Raw genomic sequence first — 23,254 nt, forward strand, 5'->3', positions numbered from 1 at the left:
GTCCCTTCCGACCTTAACAATTCTATGATTCTATGATAAATTAGTAGTAACCTTATATTCAAATAGCCTCGCCAGAAATTTAATGGTATTACTTCATGAAAATGCTTAATGGATTGACTGGGACTGCAGAAAAGGGGAGAACCATTGCTGTTCCTTGTTTGTGGATGCAGAAAGTGTAGCTAAGGCCCACAGCATGTGCAAACCAAAATAGCCTCCGAATGTGCAGGGCACGGGAGAGGCTTCACAGCCAGCAGCTGTCTCAGGGCGAGAGACGTTTTTCTCGTTTGAGCTCTGTTGGAGCATTATTATTACAGCAGTATTTATTTGGTGAATATTGTGCTCAGATTTTTGTATGAATTGCTTCACTTCTATGTAAAACAGTAAAAAGTAGAGAAGAACACAAGAATTGCAAATTTAGTTTTTCCTTTTGACAATTCTAACAGTTCAGGAATGCTGGGTCACAGGTATTGATTTCTCTCTTTTTTAAGTGCTAGGTAGGGGAACAGAGGTACATGGCCTGATTGGTTTATGAAGAGAAGCAGGGGAAAGATCTGTTCTTTTAAATCTAGTCTCAGCATTGAGACTAGACCTTTTTGGAAGAAAAAAAAAAAGAGGTCAGATTTGCAGCCAGTTGCCAGTATTTTTTAAAACTTCAGAAAAGGCAAAGCACAGAGTCAAACAGCCTTTAGTAACTCTCTGTCCATATCAACTGAGATTTCATCCTGACTTTTTCCAAGTTACTGAACTAACTTATCTCTTAAGACGGATTTACAGTGCAGCATTGCTAAAGAGTAGGTTAGAAAGGATTTTGCTGCTTATTCATAGAAAGGACTTTAATCTTGCTCCTCCTTTCCCCAGGCTCTTTGTCTTCCATTCATTTTATGCTTGTATAGCAAAAATCATTGGAGGTCAAGGATGGGTCTTCCCTTCTAAAAACAGAAAGTGTTGCCTCTCGCTTCAAAAAAAAAAAAAAAAAAAAAAAAAGCTGAAAGTTCACAGCCTTTCTAGGTGGTTAGTAATTGAGTAATTTTGTTAGGATCTGTTCTTATTCTCCTTTCCTTACAGTTCATTCCTCTGGTGCAGGTCAATCACGCTTGTGAAGCTGCGGCTCGGCAGCCTGCTGCAGCTCATTAATGTCATGGTAGCCCTCTCTGCTACAACCTCTGACCTCATCAAAAACAAACAACTCTGCCTTCCTTCGTCGCTTTGATGCAAAGTAAGGGCTGAAAGGGATGAGATTTCCCTCTTTTGCAGCAGACCTAACATTTTCGGTTTTATTTTTTCACTCACTCGTTCTCTTCCCTGTTTCCTCAACTCAATCATACCATTTTTTTTTTCTTTACTAATCAGTGATACTCATGAATGCAGATGAAAATTTTTATTCTGTGAATGTTTTCTTCAGTACTGCTTCGTCTGAGACTTAATGAAGGACAGTTGTGCTCTGAAGCAGCTTCAAGCCTATTAACTAAAGCAAATAAAATACCGTGCCCTCTAAATGGCAGCTGTTCAGATTCCTCCTGTGAAGGGATGGAATCAGATTTTGACACTGATCTTCATTTTCCCATTTTCTCTCTATTTAATCTTCAATCTTTGCTTATCACCATGTCTAAATGCAGCTGCTTTCACAGGCTAAGAATGGTAGGAATGAGCTTGATTGTGAATTGAAGGAGAGGAATAATTTGAACGGCCTTACTTACTCAACTTCAAGCAGAAATGTATTTTTTGGTTGAAAAGGTAGAATTAATTTAAAAAAGGATATTGGCCAGATACTCCTGTTGCTTGCTGACTGTGACAACTAAAGTCCTGGATGCCACAGCGTAGCAACCAGTGACAGGACAAGGGGTGGTGGGTGTAAATGAAAACACAGCAAGTTCCATCTCTATGTGAAGAAGAACTTATTTCCTGTGAGGGTGTCAGAGCCCTGGAACAGGCTGCCCAGAGAGGTTGTGGAGTCTCCTTCTCTGGAGATCTTCCAAAATCACCTGGATGCCACCCTGTGCCACATGGTCTATGTGTCCCTGCTGGAACAGGGGAGTTGAACTAGATGATCTCTAGAGGTCCCTTCCAACCTCAACCATTCTGTGAACCATTATTCTACAGCCTAATAGTAACTGCTTTTGTTAGTATATGAAAGAGCATGATTGACATCAGTTGGTTCTGATGAAAGTGTAGACAGCATGGAATTTTTACCTGGAAGTCTATACGTTTTTTCTTGTGGATATCTGTGCTGCTGTATGTTTCTGCTAATGAAGGTAAAGTTGAAGGAATGAGCTTGGTGATTTGTTTTTAATAGTATTCATTTCCTATGCAGTGGTGTTTTGGCTGTGAGCAAGTGAGCTTCAAAAAGAGTGTGTTCAGCCACAGATTTTGTTCTCACATTTCAGATGTGAGAAAGTCAATCTAAAGGGCAATGGTTTCCTCTTCCTACCCAGATAATGGTAAAAACATGTGTAATTGATGCCTGATAGCGTATGAGAGACTCTTGAACAACAGGATGTGCTAGTGTTACTTGCAGGTGCTTTCAGGTGAGAGCATATTGTCAGTTTGTAGGCACTTCAGAAATTAGAGACTGAGTTTAATTGCTCTAAAGAATAGTGTGAAATAAGAGGCTGCTTTAGCAGGAAGCTTCTTTCAGTGACTTTTGTGGGACTTCCAATCTTGTACTTTTGCTGAGATAAATCTGTGAGTGCTTTCTGGCTGTGAACTCTTCAAAGGGCTTCTCTTTGCCCATCACCAGCATCCCCTGTGCCTTACCAGGTACTGCCCAGCTATCTTTATCCCTGTGAGCTGTTCTCCTGGAAGCTTGCCCTATCTTGTGGTGATAGGATTATGTGAGGGCAGAGATGGACAAAGCATCTCATGTCTGTATCTACAGTGTTAAGCTTCATCTCTGACAAGGTTCCTCAGAGGCTGCACGTGGATGAATAGACATAAGTGAATAGGTATTTTCCCACTGCTGCTGTTTTTGGGTGCATGTCTCCAGGAAAGACTTAAAACCAGTCTGCACATTTCCCAGAAGCTTTGTCACCTCTCTCAAGGAGAATTGGCATCAACAGCAGTAATGAGTGTAGAGAGATCAAGGAAGATGAGGATGGATGTCTGACACCATCTGATTGCTGTCCATCGGTACTGCTAAGTCATCCTGTCCTGTGTTTTGGCAATACTCTGCCTAAAGTCCTGCTCAGCCCTTTAGATGCAAGTGTGATGAAAATTATGTAAGTGGAAAATAAATAAAATGTCACCACCTGCCTAGCCTGCATATGAAGATGTAGGATAGTTCTACCTTGCACACAACGGTGACAGTCTTTCCCACCAGCATTTGGAAGCAACCCTTCCTTACTGCCCCACTGCGGCAGGGAGACAGCGCTGCCGGTCTGGGTAGCGCCGCGGCCTGGGCCAGCCGAAGGGCCTGGGGAGCAGCCAGGGCTCGCAGGGACCGGCAGGCTCCAGCCAGGCAGGATCAGTAGGTCCTGCTCTTTCTCTCTTGCTCATGTTGAGCCAAGCCCTGTTTGGCACTGTGCTGTGCAGATACAGTGGGTCAGATCGTGCCCTTGGACGTTTCAGAGGAATTCCGTTAGCACGATCCCGTTGACATCAGTATTTGGCCACCTTTCTCATTTTTTCCAGGTGTGTCTTCCTGGTTACAAAAGTTGGATTTTAAGGTACATTCCTACATGGTGAGAGTGTGTTATTCCTCCTGATTATGTCCCTTCTAAAAGGGTTTTTCTGTGTCTTTTTTTTTTTCCTGGTATTACATAACCTTAATTCCTGCTCGGTTAACAGTAGACAACAATTCATATTCCCAAATTCACTTTCTGCTCATATTCTAAATCCCTGCTCCTTTTGGAGAGCAACTGTACTATAAGCTGTGGGTTTGTATACTGAAGAACAGAGGTAAGTAAACACAAGTAGTAATTGCCATAGGAGTTTCATACGTATGTTTCATAACACTCGTGCTTCATAACACTTCATAACACAAAGACTGTGATAAACAGTAAGAGATCAGGCTCATTATACTAATTGGTTTGTGGTAAGAGCACACTCTTCTGCTGGTATAAATAGACATAACTGTGATTGCAACAGTGCTAAGTTGTGACAACTGAGAATACAGCCTCAGCACAAAGGCTGTGTGGTCTTCTCACAAAATACCTGTGGGGACAAACGTACATTCTTGGGCTAGAACTGGCAGGGACTTAGAGAGCTGCTGAATTTCTTCCTTTTCAGTGGAAGTCTCTAGAAGTTAAGTCCATTATGAGGTCCTTGTAGACTTACAGAGAAGGTCAAGCATTTCAACAGAATTTAGCAGAATGTTTGGATCCTGAGATGCTTTCCAAAATCAGGGTCTATTTCATGCATCTCCTATAAATATGATTTGGGACCTGATATTAAATAGCGCAGGAAAAACTCTCATTCCAGCATTATCCCATCCAGTCAGAGAAACCCAACAGCTTAATGACACTCTGGGGCTGTGGTGTTATTACAGGAGCCAAAGGTGAGCAGGAGGCAGACTGAGTTATCAGGGTTAATACCAAACTTGAAGGTACTTTATCAGATTATGAATGAGGTGAATGATAAACTAGAGTTGAGAAACTGGCTTTATGTGGACTGTTTAATGAGAGGAATCCCCTGGTAGCTTTTTGCTCATCTATCAAAGTTAAGCTTTTTGCCCTTAGAATGGATTATTTACAATAGATGTTTCAGTGGAGGTAGGGGTAGTACGGGGAGGACCATTACTCTGTTCCTTTTCTTAAGAGAGGGAAATAGTCCTGAAAGAAGGCTGTAAATTTCTACATTATGGGTTAGGTCATATAGTAAAAATAAACTGTACAGTAAATGTAGGAACTAAATTGAATAGTTAATTCTTACTACCAGGTACCTTCCTGATTCCGTTGTAAATTACTTAAATTCCCTGCGTTTGGCATGTCAGTTCCATTCCTGCATCCATCTTGTACTAAGAACCAGAGTGAAAAGCATCAACAGACAGCAGTCTGTCATTTTGTATTTCTAGTGGAGATAATTTAAATATAGCACAGTGACATAGAATATTGATAGCAAAATGACAGGCCATGATTAAAGTTTTGTGCCACATAAAAGAAATGGCTGGCAGATTGAAGAGAAAGCGACAAAAATATTGTTCAGCATTGCATGGTATCGTGTTTTTAATAACCCTAATCAAATATCCATTATTTGTTTTAAGCACTAGAAAAATTGCTTTCCCTCATCATTTTAACAGGCCATTCAGTGAAGGAAGAACTTTTGTAAAATATGTGCACTGCACATAAATTCTAAGGCCTTAGTTCTGCCCTTAAGATGATTCTTCCCAGCTTATTTTTAAGTTTCAGTTTAAATTCTAACCCCTCAATATCATGGGTGCGCTAGGCGGTATTTATCTGGGATACAAGAATGTATGGATAATCACTGTTGTTGAGATGCTTATTCAAAAAAAAATTGACAGAAAATATTGTTGGACATTCATGTTTCTCTGTTTATTGAGATCAATGTGAGGGCCAAATATTTTAAAATTAATATTACTCTTTTGCTAGCCTCTTTTATGCAAAATTCTGGATGTCTTAATGGGAAGGAATGAAGTGTTTTATGAAGTCAGTTCAAGTGTTTAGTTTATGTAAGATCTGAGAGAATTCCTTTGGCATCTTAGAATGGCCTATCCATCATCACAGAATGTGTTTATCCTTATTTTATTAAGTATGTATTTCACAGAATAAAATGTTATCTCATATATATATGTGCAAAATGCCAAAGACTTATTTAAAATATCAATGTGGAAATACAACTACTTTTCATGGGAGAAATATTTTGACACAATGCATTTCTTTTTTCTTTTGTGGGGAGAGTAGACTTTATGTGAGAGGGTCTCTTCATACAATTGTTGCTGCAAAATATAATGCATTATTGCTGTAAAATGTGTAAACGGTAGTGCTCATGAGTCAAAATCTAGAGAACTGAAGAGAAAAGTAGAATTCTGGAAGATCAGAAGCAGTGGTCCAACTTGCAGTTCATCCTGTGGAGTGATTCTCTTAACACACAGTGCATTTTGCCTTGGACACTAAAACTTGCATTTTCAACAGTCTGCATCTCAGCTGCTGGTAGAAGTAAAACAGTTACAAATACAAAGTGGGGAAACTGCCCAGCATCCACATTTCACTGTATTTTTTTGCCCTGCTTTGGCAATTTGTCCATTTAAAAATTCTGTCCTTAATTTTGAAATATATAATAGACATGGTATATTCTTTTTGCTTTTTCTATCACTACTAATATGTTAAAAGGAAAGCATTTATTAAAGTTAAAAAGGATTGTTTTCTTTGTATGTCTACATCTTCACATGCATTGATATTGTAAAGCTCTTTGCAAGAAGATTAAAGATTTCAATTAAAATTGTTTACAAATAGAACATCGTAGATATAAATGAAAGTTATGTAATTTAGATGTTATCAGGAAATTAGTTCTATAATACAGTATACATTTATTTTGTGCACATACTTTCATGGAATCTTTATCTCAGAGCATGTATATATTTATACAGCTGCCACAAAATGCTCATGTTAAATATTAAATAAAAGCAAAGGGAAGGAGAAAATAGAGGCAGGGAAGAAAAAGTTTCACGTGGAAGATACATATTGGAGAGAGGTGGAGATTGTCTCTGCCAGGCAGCCCTGCAGAAAGCAGTGCTCTCCATGGAGTGAATGTTCAGACAGGGACAAGAACGCATTTGAAAGGATCAAGGTCCAGGAAGCAGACAGCAGCAGGCTGAAAGAGTTTGTGCATCATTTGAGTAGGAGGTGAGGTCCAGGGTGGCATTGTTCCTTCCAAAGCAGTTATGTGGTTACCCTTCAGCTCCGTTATGTAAGAGGTTTTATACTAGGCCTTGGCTAGCTACAGGATTAAAAATGCTATTCAATCTTAGAGGGATACTAAACTGGCCAATGGGAAACATATATAGCAGAGCTGTATCTTTAAAAGTTTATATTCCTCTCTTCCTGCAGTGTGCAAGGCTTAGGTGTCTGCTGCTGTTTGAGGTTCTCCACTCAAACTCTTCTGAAATCTGGGGAGCTGCAAAAGGAAGAGATTCCTGAACTTGTAAATAGTTGTTACATATAAGCAGAGCTATTAATACGTGACTCTGAATTAATATGATAAACCAAGTCAGAGGTGTTGGTTTCTAGAAGCAGTGAAATATGATTATTTTCCTTCCTCTCATCCTTTTTCAGTTTAGTATTATTGCTTCATACATTCTTTTCTTCAGTTGCCTCTTTGCTTGCATAGCTGTTACCTTAAGAGGTAAACAAAGAAATAACATAGAGCAAGAAGAGTCAGTCTGTTCCCTGCAATACAAATTATAAAGAGAAGTGAGTGACTAAATTGCAGATAAACTTTCCTTAGCTTGTACTTAGTATCAACAAAGCTTGTACTCTATCAACAAAGGATGGGAAATAGAGAATCAAAGGGTTTTTTTATTCTCGTTGCCAGTTTCAGGAAAATTTGCAACTTCCTGATTGTTCAAATTGTTGTAATGAAAATTCCTGTTGTTCCAGCAAGGCCATTTTTGTGGTGTTTGAGTTGCTTTCTTTTTAGAGAAAATTGCCATTAATGTCAGTGAATGCAATGCGTGAGCACAAGTGTGCCAAGTACTGGATAAAGGTACATGTTTTTCCATATCTTTAGTGTGTATCACTTATTACAGGGTAGTGTCATCTAGGATGTTTCTTTTCAGTGATGGTTAAACATTCCCTCGTAAGTTAGTTTTTGCTTCTGCAGATTCCTGGTAGGCACCTATATAGTATAGTCTCTATATTCTGGGTAGCCTTTTAGCTTCAGCCTTGCTCTCTTGGCTTTCACGATATGGTTCCTTAAAGGGATTTCCTTTTGATGACCTTAAATAAGCAATATCTTCTACAAACACACAGTGTGTTGACCTCAGGGTGTTAATAAACCACTTTTAACAGTTCACTCACCAAAGCACATTCCTAAGAATGAGAGATGATGAGATTTACAAGTAGTGACATCTCCTTGTGTTGCTTCTGGTTGCTTTGGAGGAGGCTTTGAGGGGGGAAGAATTTGGTAAGGTTTAATATAAAATCTTTTGGCTGTTTTTACACAGGCATGTTTTCGTTTAGGGTGTAGTGTTCAGGAACAGAATGTGCCTTTTGTACATCTGCAGAGCCTACAATAGGAAAGTTGTGTTCTCAGAGTTCCAGTTCGCACTATAAATAGCTTTAGAATAATATTCTGCTGAGAGCCGCATAAAGAGCCCCCATTGATCTCTCTGGGAAACTTGTGAAAAGCCTGAGGAGCAACGTCCTTTAGACTGCAAGGAGGACAGAGAGGCTGCCTGTTGGGTATGGCTTTCCACATGAATTTGACCCAAGATTACATGTAAATTGAAGATATCCTCTAGTTTCCTGTAACCTCTGGTGCCCTGTGCACTTCCCTGGAAAGCTATTCTTGGCTGCCTGTGCCTACTTGAGCCTTGGTGAAAGCATCTGCAAATACAGTTTCAACTGGCACTTCATGAAGAGGACTCAGAGTTATACTTCTCCATTTCACTTCATCTCCTCTTGTCTACAAGCAATTCTCTTTCCCTTACAGCTCTGCAATCATCATCAAGTTGACCTAATCCACGATTTTCCTTGCTGCTTCCTTGTTTTGCTGCTCTGGATGTCTCACCCATTCTTCAAGTCAAGCTGGACCTGCTCTTTCGGTGTAGATTTCTGTAGATTCTTTCCGTGTAGCCTCCTTGAAATAAGCCTGCCCTATCTATCCATCTGGCTAAAAAATTACTCAGTTTCTAACAGTCTTGCATCTCAGTTACTTCAGCAGCCTGGCCTTGACTTGACAAAAGCAATCTTGCCCTGCCCTTATCCAAGTGCTGTTGCTATTTGAGTGAACATTCTTTCTCTCTCCCTATTTTAAATTTTGTGTTGTTGACCATTTCCCGTTTATTTTTCCATCTCTCCATTGATTTATCTGTTCTGTCACACAAAACAGTAACTATCAGTTTTCAGTGTCAAAGCTGTGCACAACCTTCTACTTCTTCAGTTTTATATATATCAAAAACCGGATTTCCCTCCAGATGCAGCACCACCCTAATGTTCATCACTTGCTTGTTACATTTACATACTAGCATTTTTTTTTGGTATTCCCATGGCATTTCTTTGTGGAGGAATGGAGCTTCTAGCCAGCCATAGCCATTTTGTTGGCCTCTTGCAAATCTATAAGATTCTCATTTATCGTTATACCTCTGTGAACTTGACAATTGTTAGACTGGTTAATGGTTAATTACTGATGTAACTAGTTAAAATGTTGCACTGTAACTAATATGCTCTGCTCACTGCTATGCCAGTGTTTTTTTTTTTTAAAAAAAAAAAACCTTCTTGTCTGTATCTATCTTTCATTGATTCTTTTAAGCTCTAAAATCTTCATTTAAGCCTCTTTTAAAAGAACTTTTAAAACTTTTTGAGAAAAGGATCATCCTGTTTTCTTTAGCTGGCTTTTGTACAAAACTTAGCTCTTTGGACTCCTGTGCAGTCTGGTGTTAAGCATCATAAGGTGATTAGGGTATGTTTGGTGTGCCCTATGGCTGTCGTGTCTAAGCAAACAGTTAATGGTTTGTGATATGGTGTAGGTAGCAATGGATTGCTCCTGGCACCTTTGTTGAGCTCACCACATATACCATTTTTTAGTAATGCATAGAGATCTATAACCACATAAACCATTTTGTTAGCAATGCGTGGAGAGAAGCACATAACATCTAGAGATTGATGGATCGTAAAATAGTTATAAATGTAGAAATAATATAAAATCTGAAACAGTCTTGACTCATCATTTTGAAAATGTTCAAACTTGGAAAAAAAATCACCATACTGAACATAGGCATCCATATACTACTTGTGGCCTCACAGAGACTGCAAATGCACTTGTAGTGTAGATGGAGCACATATAAATCAAACTCTGTAATTGGTATCAGCTTGATTTTATGTAAAATGTAAGGATTTAGCATATTGGGGACAACATAAAAGGAGAGGTGGGCTACTGGACCTCGTGCTAACAAATAGAGAGGGACTTATAGGAGATGTGAAGGTGGGGGGCAGCCTCGGCTACAGTGACCATGAGTTGGTGAAGTTCAGGATCCAACGAGGAGGAGGCAGGGCTGTAAGTAGCCTTGCGACGATGGACTTCAGGAGGGCCAACTTTAGCCTCTTCAGAGACCTCCTCGGTAGAATCCCATGGGCTAGTGCTCTAGAAGGAAGGGGGGCCCAAGAGAGCTGGTTAGTTTTCAAGCGGCCCTTCCTCCACTCCCAGCAACAGTGCATCCCTGTGTGTAAGAAGTCAGGCAGAGGGGGCAGGAGACCTGCGTGGATGAGCAAGGAGCTTGTGGCAATGCTCAAGCAGAAGGTGGTATACAGAATGTGGAAAAAAGGACAGGTCCCCTGGGAGAAATACAGGAACGTAGTCAGGAAATGCAGAGATGTGACAAGGAAAGCTAAGGTACGTTTGGAACGCAATCTCGCAAGGGATGTTAAAAATAACAAGAAAAACTTCTTCAAATATATTAACAGCAAAAGGAAGATCAGGGAAAATGTGGGTCCGCTGGTGAACAGGGTGGGCATCACCCTGGTTATGAATAACACAGAAAAAGCAGAGTTGCTGAATGCCTTCTTTGCTTCGGTGTTTACCAAGGGCAGCCCTTTAGAGCCCCAGGCGCTAGGGACAAGAGAAGAAGCCTGGAGAGAGGAAGACTTGCCCTCGTAGAGGAAGATTGGGTCAGAGAGCACCTAAGGAAACTCAATACCCACAAATCCATGGGCCCTGATGGGATGCACCCCAGAGTGCTGCATGAACTGGCAGATGTCATAGCTAAGCTGCTCTCCATCATCCTTGAAAGATCCTGGAGAATGGGGGAGGTGCCGGAAGACTGGAAGAAGGCCAATGTCACACCAGTCTTCAAAAAAGGCAAGAAGGAGGATCCAGGCAACTACAGGCCAGTCAGCCTCACCTCCGTCCCCGGAAAAGTGATGGAACGGCTCATACTGGCCTTTGTCTCCAGGCACATGTAGGACAAGAAGGTGCCCAAGAGCAGTCAGCATGGATTCACCAAGGGGAAATCTTGCTTGGCTAACCTGATAGCCTTCTATGATGGAATGACCAGCTGGATAGATGAGGGGAGAGCGGTGGATGTCGTCTATCTCGACTTCACCAAGGCTTTTGACACCGTCCCTCACAACATCCTCCTGGGCAAGCTCTGGAAGTGTGGGATAGATGAGTGGACAGTGAGGTGGATTAGGAACTGGCTGGATGGCAGGGCCCAGAGAGTGGTGATCAGCGGTGCAGAGTCTAGTTGAGGCCTGTAGCTAGCGGGGTCCGCCAGGGGTCAGTCCTTGGTCCAGTCCTGTTCAATTTATTCATCAATGACCTGGATGAAGGTACAGAGTGCTCCCTCAGCAAGTTTGCTGATGACACGAAACTGGGAGGAGTAGTCGATACCCGAGAGGGCTGCGCTGCCATCCAGAGGGACCTGGACAGGCTGGACAACTGGGTGGTGAAAAACCTCATGCAATTCAACAAGGCCAAGTGCAAGGTCCTGCACCTGGGGAGGAATAACCCCAGACACCAGTACAGGCTGGGGACTGACCTTCTGGAGAGCAGCTCTGCAGAGAGAGACCTGGGTGTCATGGTGGACAACAAGTTGACCATGAGGCAGCAGTGTGCCCTCGTGGCCAAGAAGGCCAATGGGATCCTAGGGTGCGTTAAGAAGAGCGTCTCCAGCAGGTCGAGGGAGGTGATCCTGCCCCTCTACTCAGCCCTGGTGAGGCCACATCTGGAGCACTGTGTCCAGTTCTGGGCCACACAGTACAAGAGGGATGTGGAGCTGCTGGAGAGAGTCCAGCACAGGGCTACAAGGATGATCAGGGGCCTGGAACATCTGCCCTATGAGGAGAGGCTGAGGGAGCTGGGCCTGTTCAGCCTGGAGAAGAGCAGCCTGAGAGGGGACCTGATCAGTGTCTATAAGTACCTCAAGGGAGGCAGTGAGGAGGATGGTGCTGCCCTCTTTTCACTGGTGGCCGCTGATAGAACTAGAGGTAATGGCCACAAACTGAAGCACCAAAACTTCCACATGAACTTAAGGAAAAATTTCTTAACAATGAGGGTGACAGAGCACTGGTACAGGCTGCCCAGAGAGGTTGTGGAGTCTCCTTCTCTGGAACCAAACCCGCTTGGACGCAGCCCTGTGCCACGTGCTCTAGGTGACCCTGCATGTGCAGGGGGATTGGACTAGATGATCTCTAGAGGTCCCTTCCAACCTTAAGCATTCTATAATTCTATAATTCTATAATTTAATACTTAGTTATATATTGTGTTGTGTATGTCAGTTGTATGTGTTTCTGTGTCAGTTATTTTTAGCCTTAGAATTATTTTCATTTTAAAAGTGTATTTCAACAATGTTTCTGTGCACTCAGGAATTTTAAAACAGAAGCCAAAATCCACAGAGTACTTGGGCTTGGGTAGGCCCAGAATATCCAGATATATGTACATTTACTGATTTCACTCGAGAGGTTCAGTAGCACAGTGTATGTTAACATGCATACTTAGTATCTTAGCTCAAGATGTGTTAGAGTTTTACTGGTAGAGTGATAAAAGGAAGATGCACTTAAAATTAAAGAGAGCTTTCAGAGGCACCTTCTTTTATTGCTGATTACTAAAATGGTTGTAAAACATGCACAGAGTCAAAAGCATGTTGACCAAAGAGTTGAGTAATGGCTAAATAAATGCAGCCCAGGCAGCACTACTGTATGCTTTTATATATGCTATTCATCTTCTGCACTGCAAATACTACATATATCATTCTGTCCTAGTTTTGTCAATAGAGCTCTTCATTAAACTGAGCAGCCAAAACAGGTTATCCACTAGGAATTATCTGTTAGGTCTATAGCATGCTCTCGGAGCAAACTTCTGCAAAAGGCAAGTGAATGGGCATATTATATATCTGCAGGGAAGTGTTTTCGCTGTATAACCATGATGCTGTGACTGACAAGTACAGAAACAGTGGGGGTTTTTTAATTTTTATGGCTTGATAAGTGCTGCCTAGCTGGAACATAGAATTTTAATCAAGTGAAGTTTTTTTCCCCTTTCTAATTAGTGATACTCTGAATTCTTTGGGGAAGTCCAATTTGTGGACCTCATGCTGTGCTGTATTACAATAAGCAGTGGTGCTGACTCGGATCAAGTAGCCCAGCTTCTGGAGCTCAATTTTGCTCTCAATCTCAAAATATTGCTATGTGAATTTTATAGCTTCGCATCCTGTGTCATAGAGTAAAAAGGTACCTTTATTAGATTAATGATTTATTGTGACCAATGCATCTCCCTTATCCTGTGTTCAGAATAAAGATAGGATAGTATTTAATTTAGTCAAGAAAGTTAAAATCAAATAGTTACTTTCCTTCTTTTAGTCACTTATAATTGCCTACTATTATGTAGCAAGTATGAAAAGAGGGAAAAATACTGCAGTTACTAAATATTAGTATTAAAAATCTGTCTAGAAGTTGGTATTGCCATGGGAATCAACACTTCTGAGTGTTACTCCAGGCTCTGCCCCTGACCTGTTGTATCTTAGCAGGGAACTTAACCTTTTGGTTCCTTAGAGACAATGTGCATTAAATGGAGATGTGACTGTATCCCTTAAAAGCTGTATGATGTTAGTATTCAAAGTCTTGTTCTGAAAAACTGTCTGTTGGCTAGAATTCAGCTGAAAATATATATGTGGATGGTTTTCAGGACTAATATTTTTTACACACTTGGACATCTCTGACAGAGGATCAGTAGTTTAAAAGTGCTAAGCAGTTTGTGTTTTGAATTTCCTAAATCTTCTGGGCTTTCCTCAGTGAGATAACCAGGTGGGAAGAACAGAACACTTCACAGAGATAAGAAGAATATTCAGAATAAATATAAACAGTAAAAGACTAAAGGAAAGGAAGAAGACTGCTAGTTTAATAGCATTCATAACATTCAATAGCATTGAAGAACAGACATTTCAGTCCAGCAAGCAATCTAGAAGTTGTACTATATATATTTTTGCAAACTAGTAGTGATTTAATGCAGCAATTTGTTTGCTGATACACTGTCTTGTACAAGAAATTCAGGAAAGCTGCTTTGAGGTGACAGACAAATATATGTGATAGGAAGAGGAAAGTTCCAGTTTTGCTTGCAAAACTCCTTGACTTCAGCCAAAGAGGGAGAAGATCATATGTAGTCAGTGTATGGGGGTACAGTTGCAAACAGCATCTTACCAAAAAGGATTTTCCTAATGACACCCTCTTTGTAATAGTGACATCATTTTGCTAGTCGTCAGTTTGAAATAGCTCATATTATCTTTGTGAAAATATTTGAGCTGCTCATGTATTTTTGTTGTTTTCATTTTCCTAGCTAATCACAAGCAATCACTCAAAAAAGTTACTTGAAATAGCAACTATTCTCCTTGAACTGCTGCTTTCTTTTCTTTTGGCTTTTATTTCAGCTGTGGGAGCCAGCTGCTCCAGAGAGTGTGGGAAGCTGATTTGGAGGCCTGTCAGCTGTTGATCCAAGGGTTTCAACTGAAGGAAGCTGGTTGCTGTGTTTGTGAGGAAGAGGAGAATCAAATGGATGAGATGGAGGTAATTGGTGATGGCCCTCCTGAGTCTCAAAGAAGAAAAGAAAGTCATTTTCCAAAGAGCACGGAGTGGGGCCCTGCTTCATGCCCCAAGCACAGTGAACGAAAAGAGGTATTTAAAATACTCTGCAGCTGGGTTGCAAGTGATGCTGCTGTTCTCTGTTAGCAGAGGAGGCATTAAACCTGGGTGATGGGTCAACAGAGCAGGTTAAGGATAAACTTAACATCTGGCTGTCACTATGGGACATGAATAAAATAGCTTATTAGCTTCTCAGAAATATTTTCAACCCTTTTTCCTTTCTCCAGTCTTTTTAATACATGGAAATTATTCAGGCAATAAATATAAAAAGTACATCTGCTTTTAAAGGCAAAAATGGTCTCTTAAGATTATTTAGGTATTTAACGCAAACTATCAGATGGTCCTCCTCTCACTGTCAACAGTTTCATTCTGAGTTAGTTCAGCTGACTTGCTAGCTTGAATCTATATTAGCTGAAGGGAGGAAACAGTAAGTTTTCCTACCCTAGTGAAATGGTCAAAGGCTTCCTTGCTCAGATGCTGGCAGCCTCCCAGCATGCATCAAATATTAAAAGGAGGAAAGAGTCATGAGGCTTAAAGGGTTTGACATACTTCTTTTAAGTTTTTGTGTTTTGCTCTGGAATGCTTTCCTTGCTTAAATATTTACAAACACCTAGTAGTCTTTTAACTGCACTGTCAAGATAAACAAGCTATTGAAAAACTATACCACTGTGACAAAAATGCCCTTCAACAGTTGTCAGTTGGATTACCTTGAAAGTTGGTTGACAAAAATTAAAAGTGGACTTAATGGCACAATGTGTTAACAGCCATTGAACTGTTCACTACATTGGAAACTGATACCTAGTTTTGCATTTGTGCAATGACTGAGACTTGGTAGAAGACAGACTGTGGCCTGGCCTTATTGTAAAATTCCTTCTTATTAGTTAAATTATGTTTTTAAATTGGACTTCAGTAGTATTTGTAACCTTTTCTTGGGAAAAGACAGTTTACAGACTGACTCATGTAGAGGACATTTTTATTGATAATGGTCAGCTGTGGCTTTGCTTTTTTCTTTCTTTCTTTCTTTCTTTTTATCTGTTTATTTATTTATTTCTGTCTCTTCCTGATGTTCTTGGTGAGTCCACTGAAGGAATACGAAAAATTTTGTTGCTTATGGAAAGCTGAGCTCTCTGTCTATAAAGTGCAGCTGAGAAGCTCTGGAGAGCTTGGAGTTACATGACTGTCTCTGTAGCACTGGGAGGTTTGGCCGATAGATGACCCATTTCATCACGGCAAATCTGGATGAATTCTGTGGAAATCGGCATTGTTATCCTAGAATGACACTTAGGTAACTGATGTGAGCTGGCTTATTTGCAGCGCTTGCAACACCCTTTATGAGCTCCTCCTTTTGAACTTCCCTTTTTGATCATTTCCTATCAACTGTTTTTATCATTTGTCTATCAACTATAAGCAGAACTTAGGGTGAATACCCGATTAACTTCAGCTCTTCATTCAGGCTTTGCAATACAAATGGCTTTGCGTAGCAGCTGGCCTATGTATACTGGATGAAAATGATTCTGAGAACATGCCAAAATCCATCCAGAAGCTGATGTGTAAATACGAACATGAAAATGCCAGTCAGTTCAAGACCCGTGGAGGTATTCTCATATCTATTCTCACATTACTCCTAGGACTGACAAAAAAAAATGCAGCATTTTTTTTAAAGTAAGAATGTTCATTCAATTTTCCAAATTTTAGAATGCGCTGAAATAACACAGCTGTATTTTATCACAGCTTACTAAACTAATCTTTCTCTGCCAACTGAGTTGTTCAGTGATGCCTGCAGCTTTGACTACTGAGGCTGTTGCACATCAGTGACAACTGCAACCCATTGCCACCTTAAAATATACAGAGAGACTGTATGCTCAGTCTGGATGTAGAGTTGGTCAGCTTGCTTTGGTACTTGCAGGCTTGGGGATTTTTTTTTTGTCATGTTGCAGGATGTAGAAATTTCACCCAGAAAATTGCACCTTTAGGTCACAGTAGTGGTAGATCCCAGTAGGCCTGGCAGCCAGAGTGACCTGCTAAGGGAGAACTATAGCGCAGCACTCCCTAGCATCTTCCCCTTGTTCATCACAAGACCAAATATTAAAGATAAATAAATGAACCACCCGACACGTTTTCCAGACTTGCAAATCACGATAACTTTCTGTTGTTGTTTTGTTCTGAAGAGAAGGTAGTACAAGGAAGAAAATGTCTTGATTTGTAAATGGATTTGTTTGAAAGGCATCATTTGCAGCATTTAAAAGATTTATTATATGGTATTGTGTTTTATTTATTTATTTATAAGCAGCTTTATGTTTGTGAGAAGCAAAAAAAAAATGCAATAGTGTGTTTTTTAGCTCCTAACTTAGCTATTTGTGTGACTTTCATGAAATAACTTACTGATGTGCATTAGTATTGAACTATTTCATAGCCATTTATCAGGAAGCAGACATAGCAAATGGAAGTACTCGCATTTGAGAAAATTCTTGGTTTATAGTGTCCCTATGAGAAGAATATCTTGATGTTTACCATGTCTCTGGAGTAGCCGTACCCTTCAACTCTGTTACCTGTGTTCTAGATAAATGAATTTCAAGAGAGAACTGTTAGTCATTGCAGCAGAAGAAAAAAGTGTCACACACTGTAACTAGAGAATATTGAATTACTAGCTTCAAACAGCATAGCAGAAGGTCATAATTGCGTATGTGCACATATGTCTTTCATTTCAAGGTGCTTTTCATTGCCAGGTAGTTAACTTACTCTATAGTGAAATAAAGTGTTCCAGTTATTTATCTTGCTATATCTGGCAAAGTATTATTGTGGACAGGAGAGTAGTTTTGTTGATGTATATTGTTAATACTGTTTCCCATGCATATAATTATCTTTTACCATCTTGATTTCATTAGAAAACAAACTAGTTAAGAGACAGCAGAAGAATAAAAGAAAGCAGAATAACGTAAAGAATCCTTAGATCCTCACATACTACTTTGTAGAAGGGCCAAGATTTTCTTTTTAATTAAATATCTTTACTGGATTATAAAATGTACTCTCAGACATGAAATATGTCAGGTATAAATTCTTTGAAAGTTCAGATATTTTCCTGTCATATGTGAGCACAGGTTTATTAACTGTCAGCAGTTACTTTATAGTCTTCATAACTGCAGTTCCTAAGACAATACAGATTTTTTCGTTGTTCTGCAGCTTGTTTATGCTGTGAAGTGGCATCCCAGAATAATCCCATAAATCAGGTTCCGTTGTAAAATGTGTAAGTAGGAAGACCATCACATATTTGGCAGCTCATCTTGTTGAATCGCCATTGCTAATTTTTGGTCAAAACTAAATAAAATGAGACCAACAAAATTCATCCTGAAACAATTGGAGTTATTTAAAAATTAAACCATACCCTTCTCAACTACATATATAGCTTATTAGAATTACAGTATCTAAGAAAATCCTGGAGCACTGTTATAGACTCTATTACTGTCTATTATATATTATTATAGACAGTGTTTTTAGCCTTAATACCATCAAAGTCTGCTTGTGGGTTAATGTAGGTAAGACATTTTGTCATTTTCGTACGTGCTGCTACTTTCTAGGTGATGGGGATCTTGTTAAAATCAAGGTGCCCCGTGAGTGCAGTTGCAGTTTGTCTTTTGCTAGCAAGACAGGCTTGATTTTCTCCCATGTCTCTGAGGAATTCAAGATAGGTTCTAGTTTCTGTCCCAGAAATGCTCTGTGCTTGTAAATTGACTCCAGGCGACTTTGCCCAGGCTACATGTGAGAGATGGAAGTTATTAACAGTTATTACAGTTAGATATGTATCTGGGTGACTACTAAAACATACGGTAACATTTCGTTTCTCTTCAGACATTAACGCCTGCTTGTTCCACTTCTTCTTGTGGGATCTTGCTTTATTTTTTGCTTATTGGTAGTATATGTGTAAGCAAAAGCTTTTTATAACACTGGAAGCAGCAATGATGACTAATAAACGTGGAGATGTGCGTGTGCTGGGACCTCCCTAACACCAAGTATATCTATGAACATGTGTCTGTGTGCACCTGCAGCTTGAGTTCCTGACCTATCCTTTTTTCTCCTTCCTCTGCTATCTGGCATGCTGTGCAGTGTTCCCTCTTAATCCCTATGAAGGAAAGAAACACCTACTAGATTTCAAGAAAATTGAGGTGATTAAAGTTACCAGGTAAAAAACAAAATTCTCTTAGTGTAACCTTTTGTAAGTCAGCATTTCTGGTAGATGTCGCGTGAGAATTCTTTGTAGGTTATTTCTTGTTCCTTCAGTGTAGCTGAAGCACAGAGAAGGAGTTAGCATAAGGGCTGCTGGGTTTTTTCCCAACCTCTGCATCCTTCAGTTTTACCAGCTGGGGAAGATGTTTGGGATGTAAAGCACTTTGGTGGTGGGAAGGTGATCTATATCTGCAAAGCATTAACTTGAGTCATCATGTTTAAGGTCTTAAATGTTCTAAGTGATTTAGAAGGAGACAGTCATGAAAAAGAATAACAATAAGCAATTTTTCATGTGATGTCAGTCATTGAAAAGCAGTCATCACAGGCTATGACACAACTTTTTTTCAGAATTTAGAGACAGCAGGCAACAAGAACGCCTCTGTCAGCAGCCTTTAACTTATTACCGTGCATTGAAATAGCTTGTGATCCAGCAGGCAAATGTGCATCGTGTAAAGGACAAAGCCTTTAGGAAGCTAAATAAACTGTGCTGTCATTTGAGGTTTAGTTAAATGTTGTGTTTGTAGAGCTTCAAAAATAATTTTGAAACTTTACATTTAATCTTCATTTTAAATGTCGGCATTAAGTGTTACGGAAGTGTTACGGGCTGCTTTCTGTATTCTTATTGCAAGAGGCAAAGGGTTCTTGTGACAACAGGCAACTGGCTTGTATATAACAGTCAGATCATTGCTGTACAGTCACACCTAACTGGTGTGCGGTAAGAAGCCTCTTAGTTGCATCTCTTAGTAAACATGCTGGCTCTTTAGATAGAGATCTTAGTACCTCAGTAAATTTAATCCTTACTAGTTCTTTGAATATTATAGGTTAAAGAAACCAAACCAAGAGTGAAGAACTACTACTACTCTTTCCAGGTAGATTACCGAGCTATTCAGTAATAATGATCTTAGGACAGAGTACTGATTTTACACTTTATATATACACAAACTTAAGACACTAAATATTGACCTATCAAGGCAATATCTCTAGCTACATTTTTAAAAGATTGTCTGTATCGTTATATGTGCGATGAATACTAATAATTTTCCACTAATGCTAACATCAAATTTCTTTGGTGGCTCGTCAGCCAGTCAGTGAATTGTTAGATAATTTCTTGTAAACTGTAGAGCTGAAGCAAGTTTTGAGAGAGGATCTGAGTGTAGTTATCATGTTACTCATACAAAACATCAGTGGGATATTTCAGTTGTTCTTCCCCAATCACTTACAGAATTTGTGTCAGAAAGAACCTGTAGACTGTTGGAGGTAATATAGATGATTAAGAGCTTTGTAGAAAAGTTTGTCTCAACACACAGTAGATTTTTCAGTTTTTGAGAGACGGAGATTATTCCTTGTGGACAAAAGACAAAAATAAAATGCAATCAAATATAGCTCTAACATTGTGTGGCTGCTACGGCTCCATTTTAAAGGCCATTGAAATGTTGTTTCATTGTGTAGCAAAATGATTTAATTGTTCATCTTATATATTTTTAATATGCTATAGTGATTTTATATGGTCCATTGAAATCTTAATGTTCATACAGCATATATGTGCCATATACTTAATAACATCTCTCTAACAGGTTTTGGAAGATATTTCATTTGGAGCAGAGGGTCATTTATCTGAGGTAAGTGTTTTCTAGGCAATATAAAGAGGCAATACTATACAAACTTTTTTGGAGCTGAATGAGAATGAGTGTTACTTGATCATGTAGTATTGCTCCTGAGTAGAAATTGAGAGCAAAGTATTACTGAGTATGCAGGATTTTGAAAAGCAATACACTGGCACAACTATGGGACCACTCTTATTCCATTAAAGATAAGGGCAAAACTGCTTTTGGTTCAGAGCACTTATATTTAAACCCTTTGCCAGTGCTTTTGACATATATCAATAAAAGGATGTGATGTTCGGGAAATGTAGGCCCAGTAATAGTTTGCCAACCTGTGCCCATGTCTACTTCTGAGTCCTATTGAATTTATTTATTTTGAGAAATATATAAGCCTCCAGCATAATAATATATTTTAATAGGAATTTCATCTGAATGAAACTAGTGAATGTTTGCCTTTTTCAGTATTTTCATAAATAAGATCTGACCAAAGCCTAGGATAACTGAATAGTTTGAAATGTATTCCCTGTGAAAAAAGGTGATGAGAGAAATCTATTTTTTCCTGCCTATGTACAAACTGAGAGTTTAGATGATGTCCTTAGGTAAGGACATTTATGCTGAACCATGGAGGTGTACTGATTCACTGTGGTCTGTTCTTACATCCGTGTGCCTTATTAGGAAAATTTAGTATCAGTACATTATGTCCAGTAAGCAAATTAATTACATGGGTAAGTAACCTCCAGTTCACCTCCCACAATAGCGTATGTGCAACCTGTTAAGTACAAGTGACAAGTGCTCAGCCAAGCAAATTAAAAACAACAAAATCCCTGTGTTGCAATCTGGGATAGCTGTTTGGATGAGGTGTTCCTTTGGGTTCCCACCAGTGAATCCAGAGACTGTGGAGCAGCTGGAGCCCTCCAGGAAAGATAATCTACGGCAAGACCAAGCTCAGACTGTTGACCTTCTACCCAAGGAGACTGTGACACGAGTGCAAGCCTGGAGTGGAGCGCTTAGCTGTGCAGGAGCTCAGCATAAATAAGAACAGGAAGCCCCGAGAGTGAAGGTGAACTTCGCAAAAAACAGCCACCCGAAATGCAAATGGCCTTTCTTGCCAGTGGACTTGGTTGTGAATTAAAGCAGAACTGTGCAGTTGCTTCTGCCCAAGGACGACGTGATCTAGGAGCAGGTAGTCCCACATGATAAAGACAGGAAAAAGCCCTACTGCCAGGAAGAGAAAATAGCGAGAGCGTGTCGGTAGTGTCAAGCCCCTGACTGCAGATAGCAGCCAAGACAGCAGAATCTGCTGGAAACTCAAAATTTTGCACGGTCTGGACCAAGACATATGAGAAAGCTTCCGCAAACTCATGTGTAAGATTGACTTGTTCAGCTCTTGGCTGAAGAAGTTGTTGCTTTGGTTAACAGGGAAGCACCCAGAGCATGGGAGTGCTGAGCTCCTGCATGTGCTGAAGCTCAGAAGAGCAACCAGGCACAGCAGGGTGTGATACCCGTGGGGAAGCCTGTTTCCACCCCGGGGCCATTATAGCTTAATCCCTAGAATTGCCACTGTCTGTGGAAGTGAGCTTGCCCCTTCTGAAGTTTTAAGAAAACAAGTGCTTAAAGAGTGGGGAGACACACTATAATAAGGGAGATGAAAACTAGCTAGAAATCCAGGCTCTGCTACACTACTGCAGCTAGACTGCTGCTGACTTTTTGACAGTTCTGTAAAGGCTCCAGGAAGCTGTCAGCACCCTGTACCATGGCACTGATTTGCTTAAATGTTCCTTTGATGCTCTGGTCCCTTAATCCAGTCCAGTCAGTCTTCCTGTGGCCTGCAGGAAGGCCCCCTTTTAGTCATTCCAGACTGCCCCAGCTGGGTGGCTCAAGACCAGAATGAGGAATGAACTATGCTACAAACCCACCTGTAAGTGGTACCCAGTTTTGCTGACTCCAGAACACAGCAGGACATGGATACTAGAAAACAATTTGGTGCTTTTGCTTCTTTTCCAAATCCTGGCCCTGTGAATTTTTATTGTCTATAAAGTAAGTCAATAAGTAGCATCAATCTTCCACAGCAGGAACTGGAATTATCCATTTAATTAAATGAGTCAGTGCAACAGACCACACTGATTTTAGAAAGTCTGAGCTCAGGGAAGATCTTCAAACTGTTCAGGATGAGAAGGGGAAGACCTCTGTCACAAGCGCAGTAGGATGCCCAAGACCTGCAAAGTAAGGGAAGGCTCCCTTCCTGCATAGGTGCTTTTCTAAAGAAACCCCTCAATAACTATAATGCAAGGTTATGTGAGTAGAAGGATTTTGTCTGTGTGGATGAGGGAAGGGGATCCGTGTAAGCAAAGGGGATGTGGGAAAAGTGTGTGATGGTGGGAAGGAGGTAGCTCACAGTTGCAAGGCAGCTGCCCGGAAAGCGTTAAGCCTGCATCATTAAATGTGAGGAGCTGAGGAGCATGTTATAGCATTCTCTTGCATACACATAAGCAGGCTGATGGAACAAGCTAGTAATCTGTAAGTGGAAGGTGGTACAGGCAAACGTAATCAGAAAGCAATCGTGATGCCACTTTTGAGAAAAGGAGGCTAGCCACCTTCTTTTGCAGGAAGAACTTTGTAAGGGAAGAAAGCAGCAAATGATCTTTGGCATCCCCCAGAAGAAATCGTGTTCAAGGTACAGCGCTAAGGTACAGA

General features: G+C 40.3%; 1 protein-coding gene across 1 annotated transcript in view; it reads left to right on the forward strand.

The window, feature by feature from the left end:
* The window catches only part of DISC1 (DISC1 scaffold protein), a 169,892-nt gene that overhangs the window by 131,137 nt on the left and 15,501 nt on the right, over window positions 1–23,254 (forward strand). The window contains exons 11-12 of the mRNA XM_088534839.1: window positions 14,528–14,771; window positions 20,534–20,578. Of these exons, the coding sequence (XP_088390965.1) occupies window positions 14,528–14,771; window positions 20,534–20,578 (289 nt within the window). The remainder of the gene's footprint in view (window positions 1–14,527; window positions 14,772–20,533; window positions 20,579–23,254) is intronic.

Source organism: Tinamus guttatus, unplaced genomic scaffold, assembly GCF_059628265.1.
Source record: "Tinamus guttatus ecotype Peru unplaced genomic scaffold, ASM5962826v1 Tinamus_guttatus_pri_ptg000601l, whole genome shotgun sequence".
NCBI lineage: Eukaryota > Metazoa > Chordata > Aves > Tinamiformes > Tinamidae > Tinamus > Tinamus guttatus.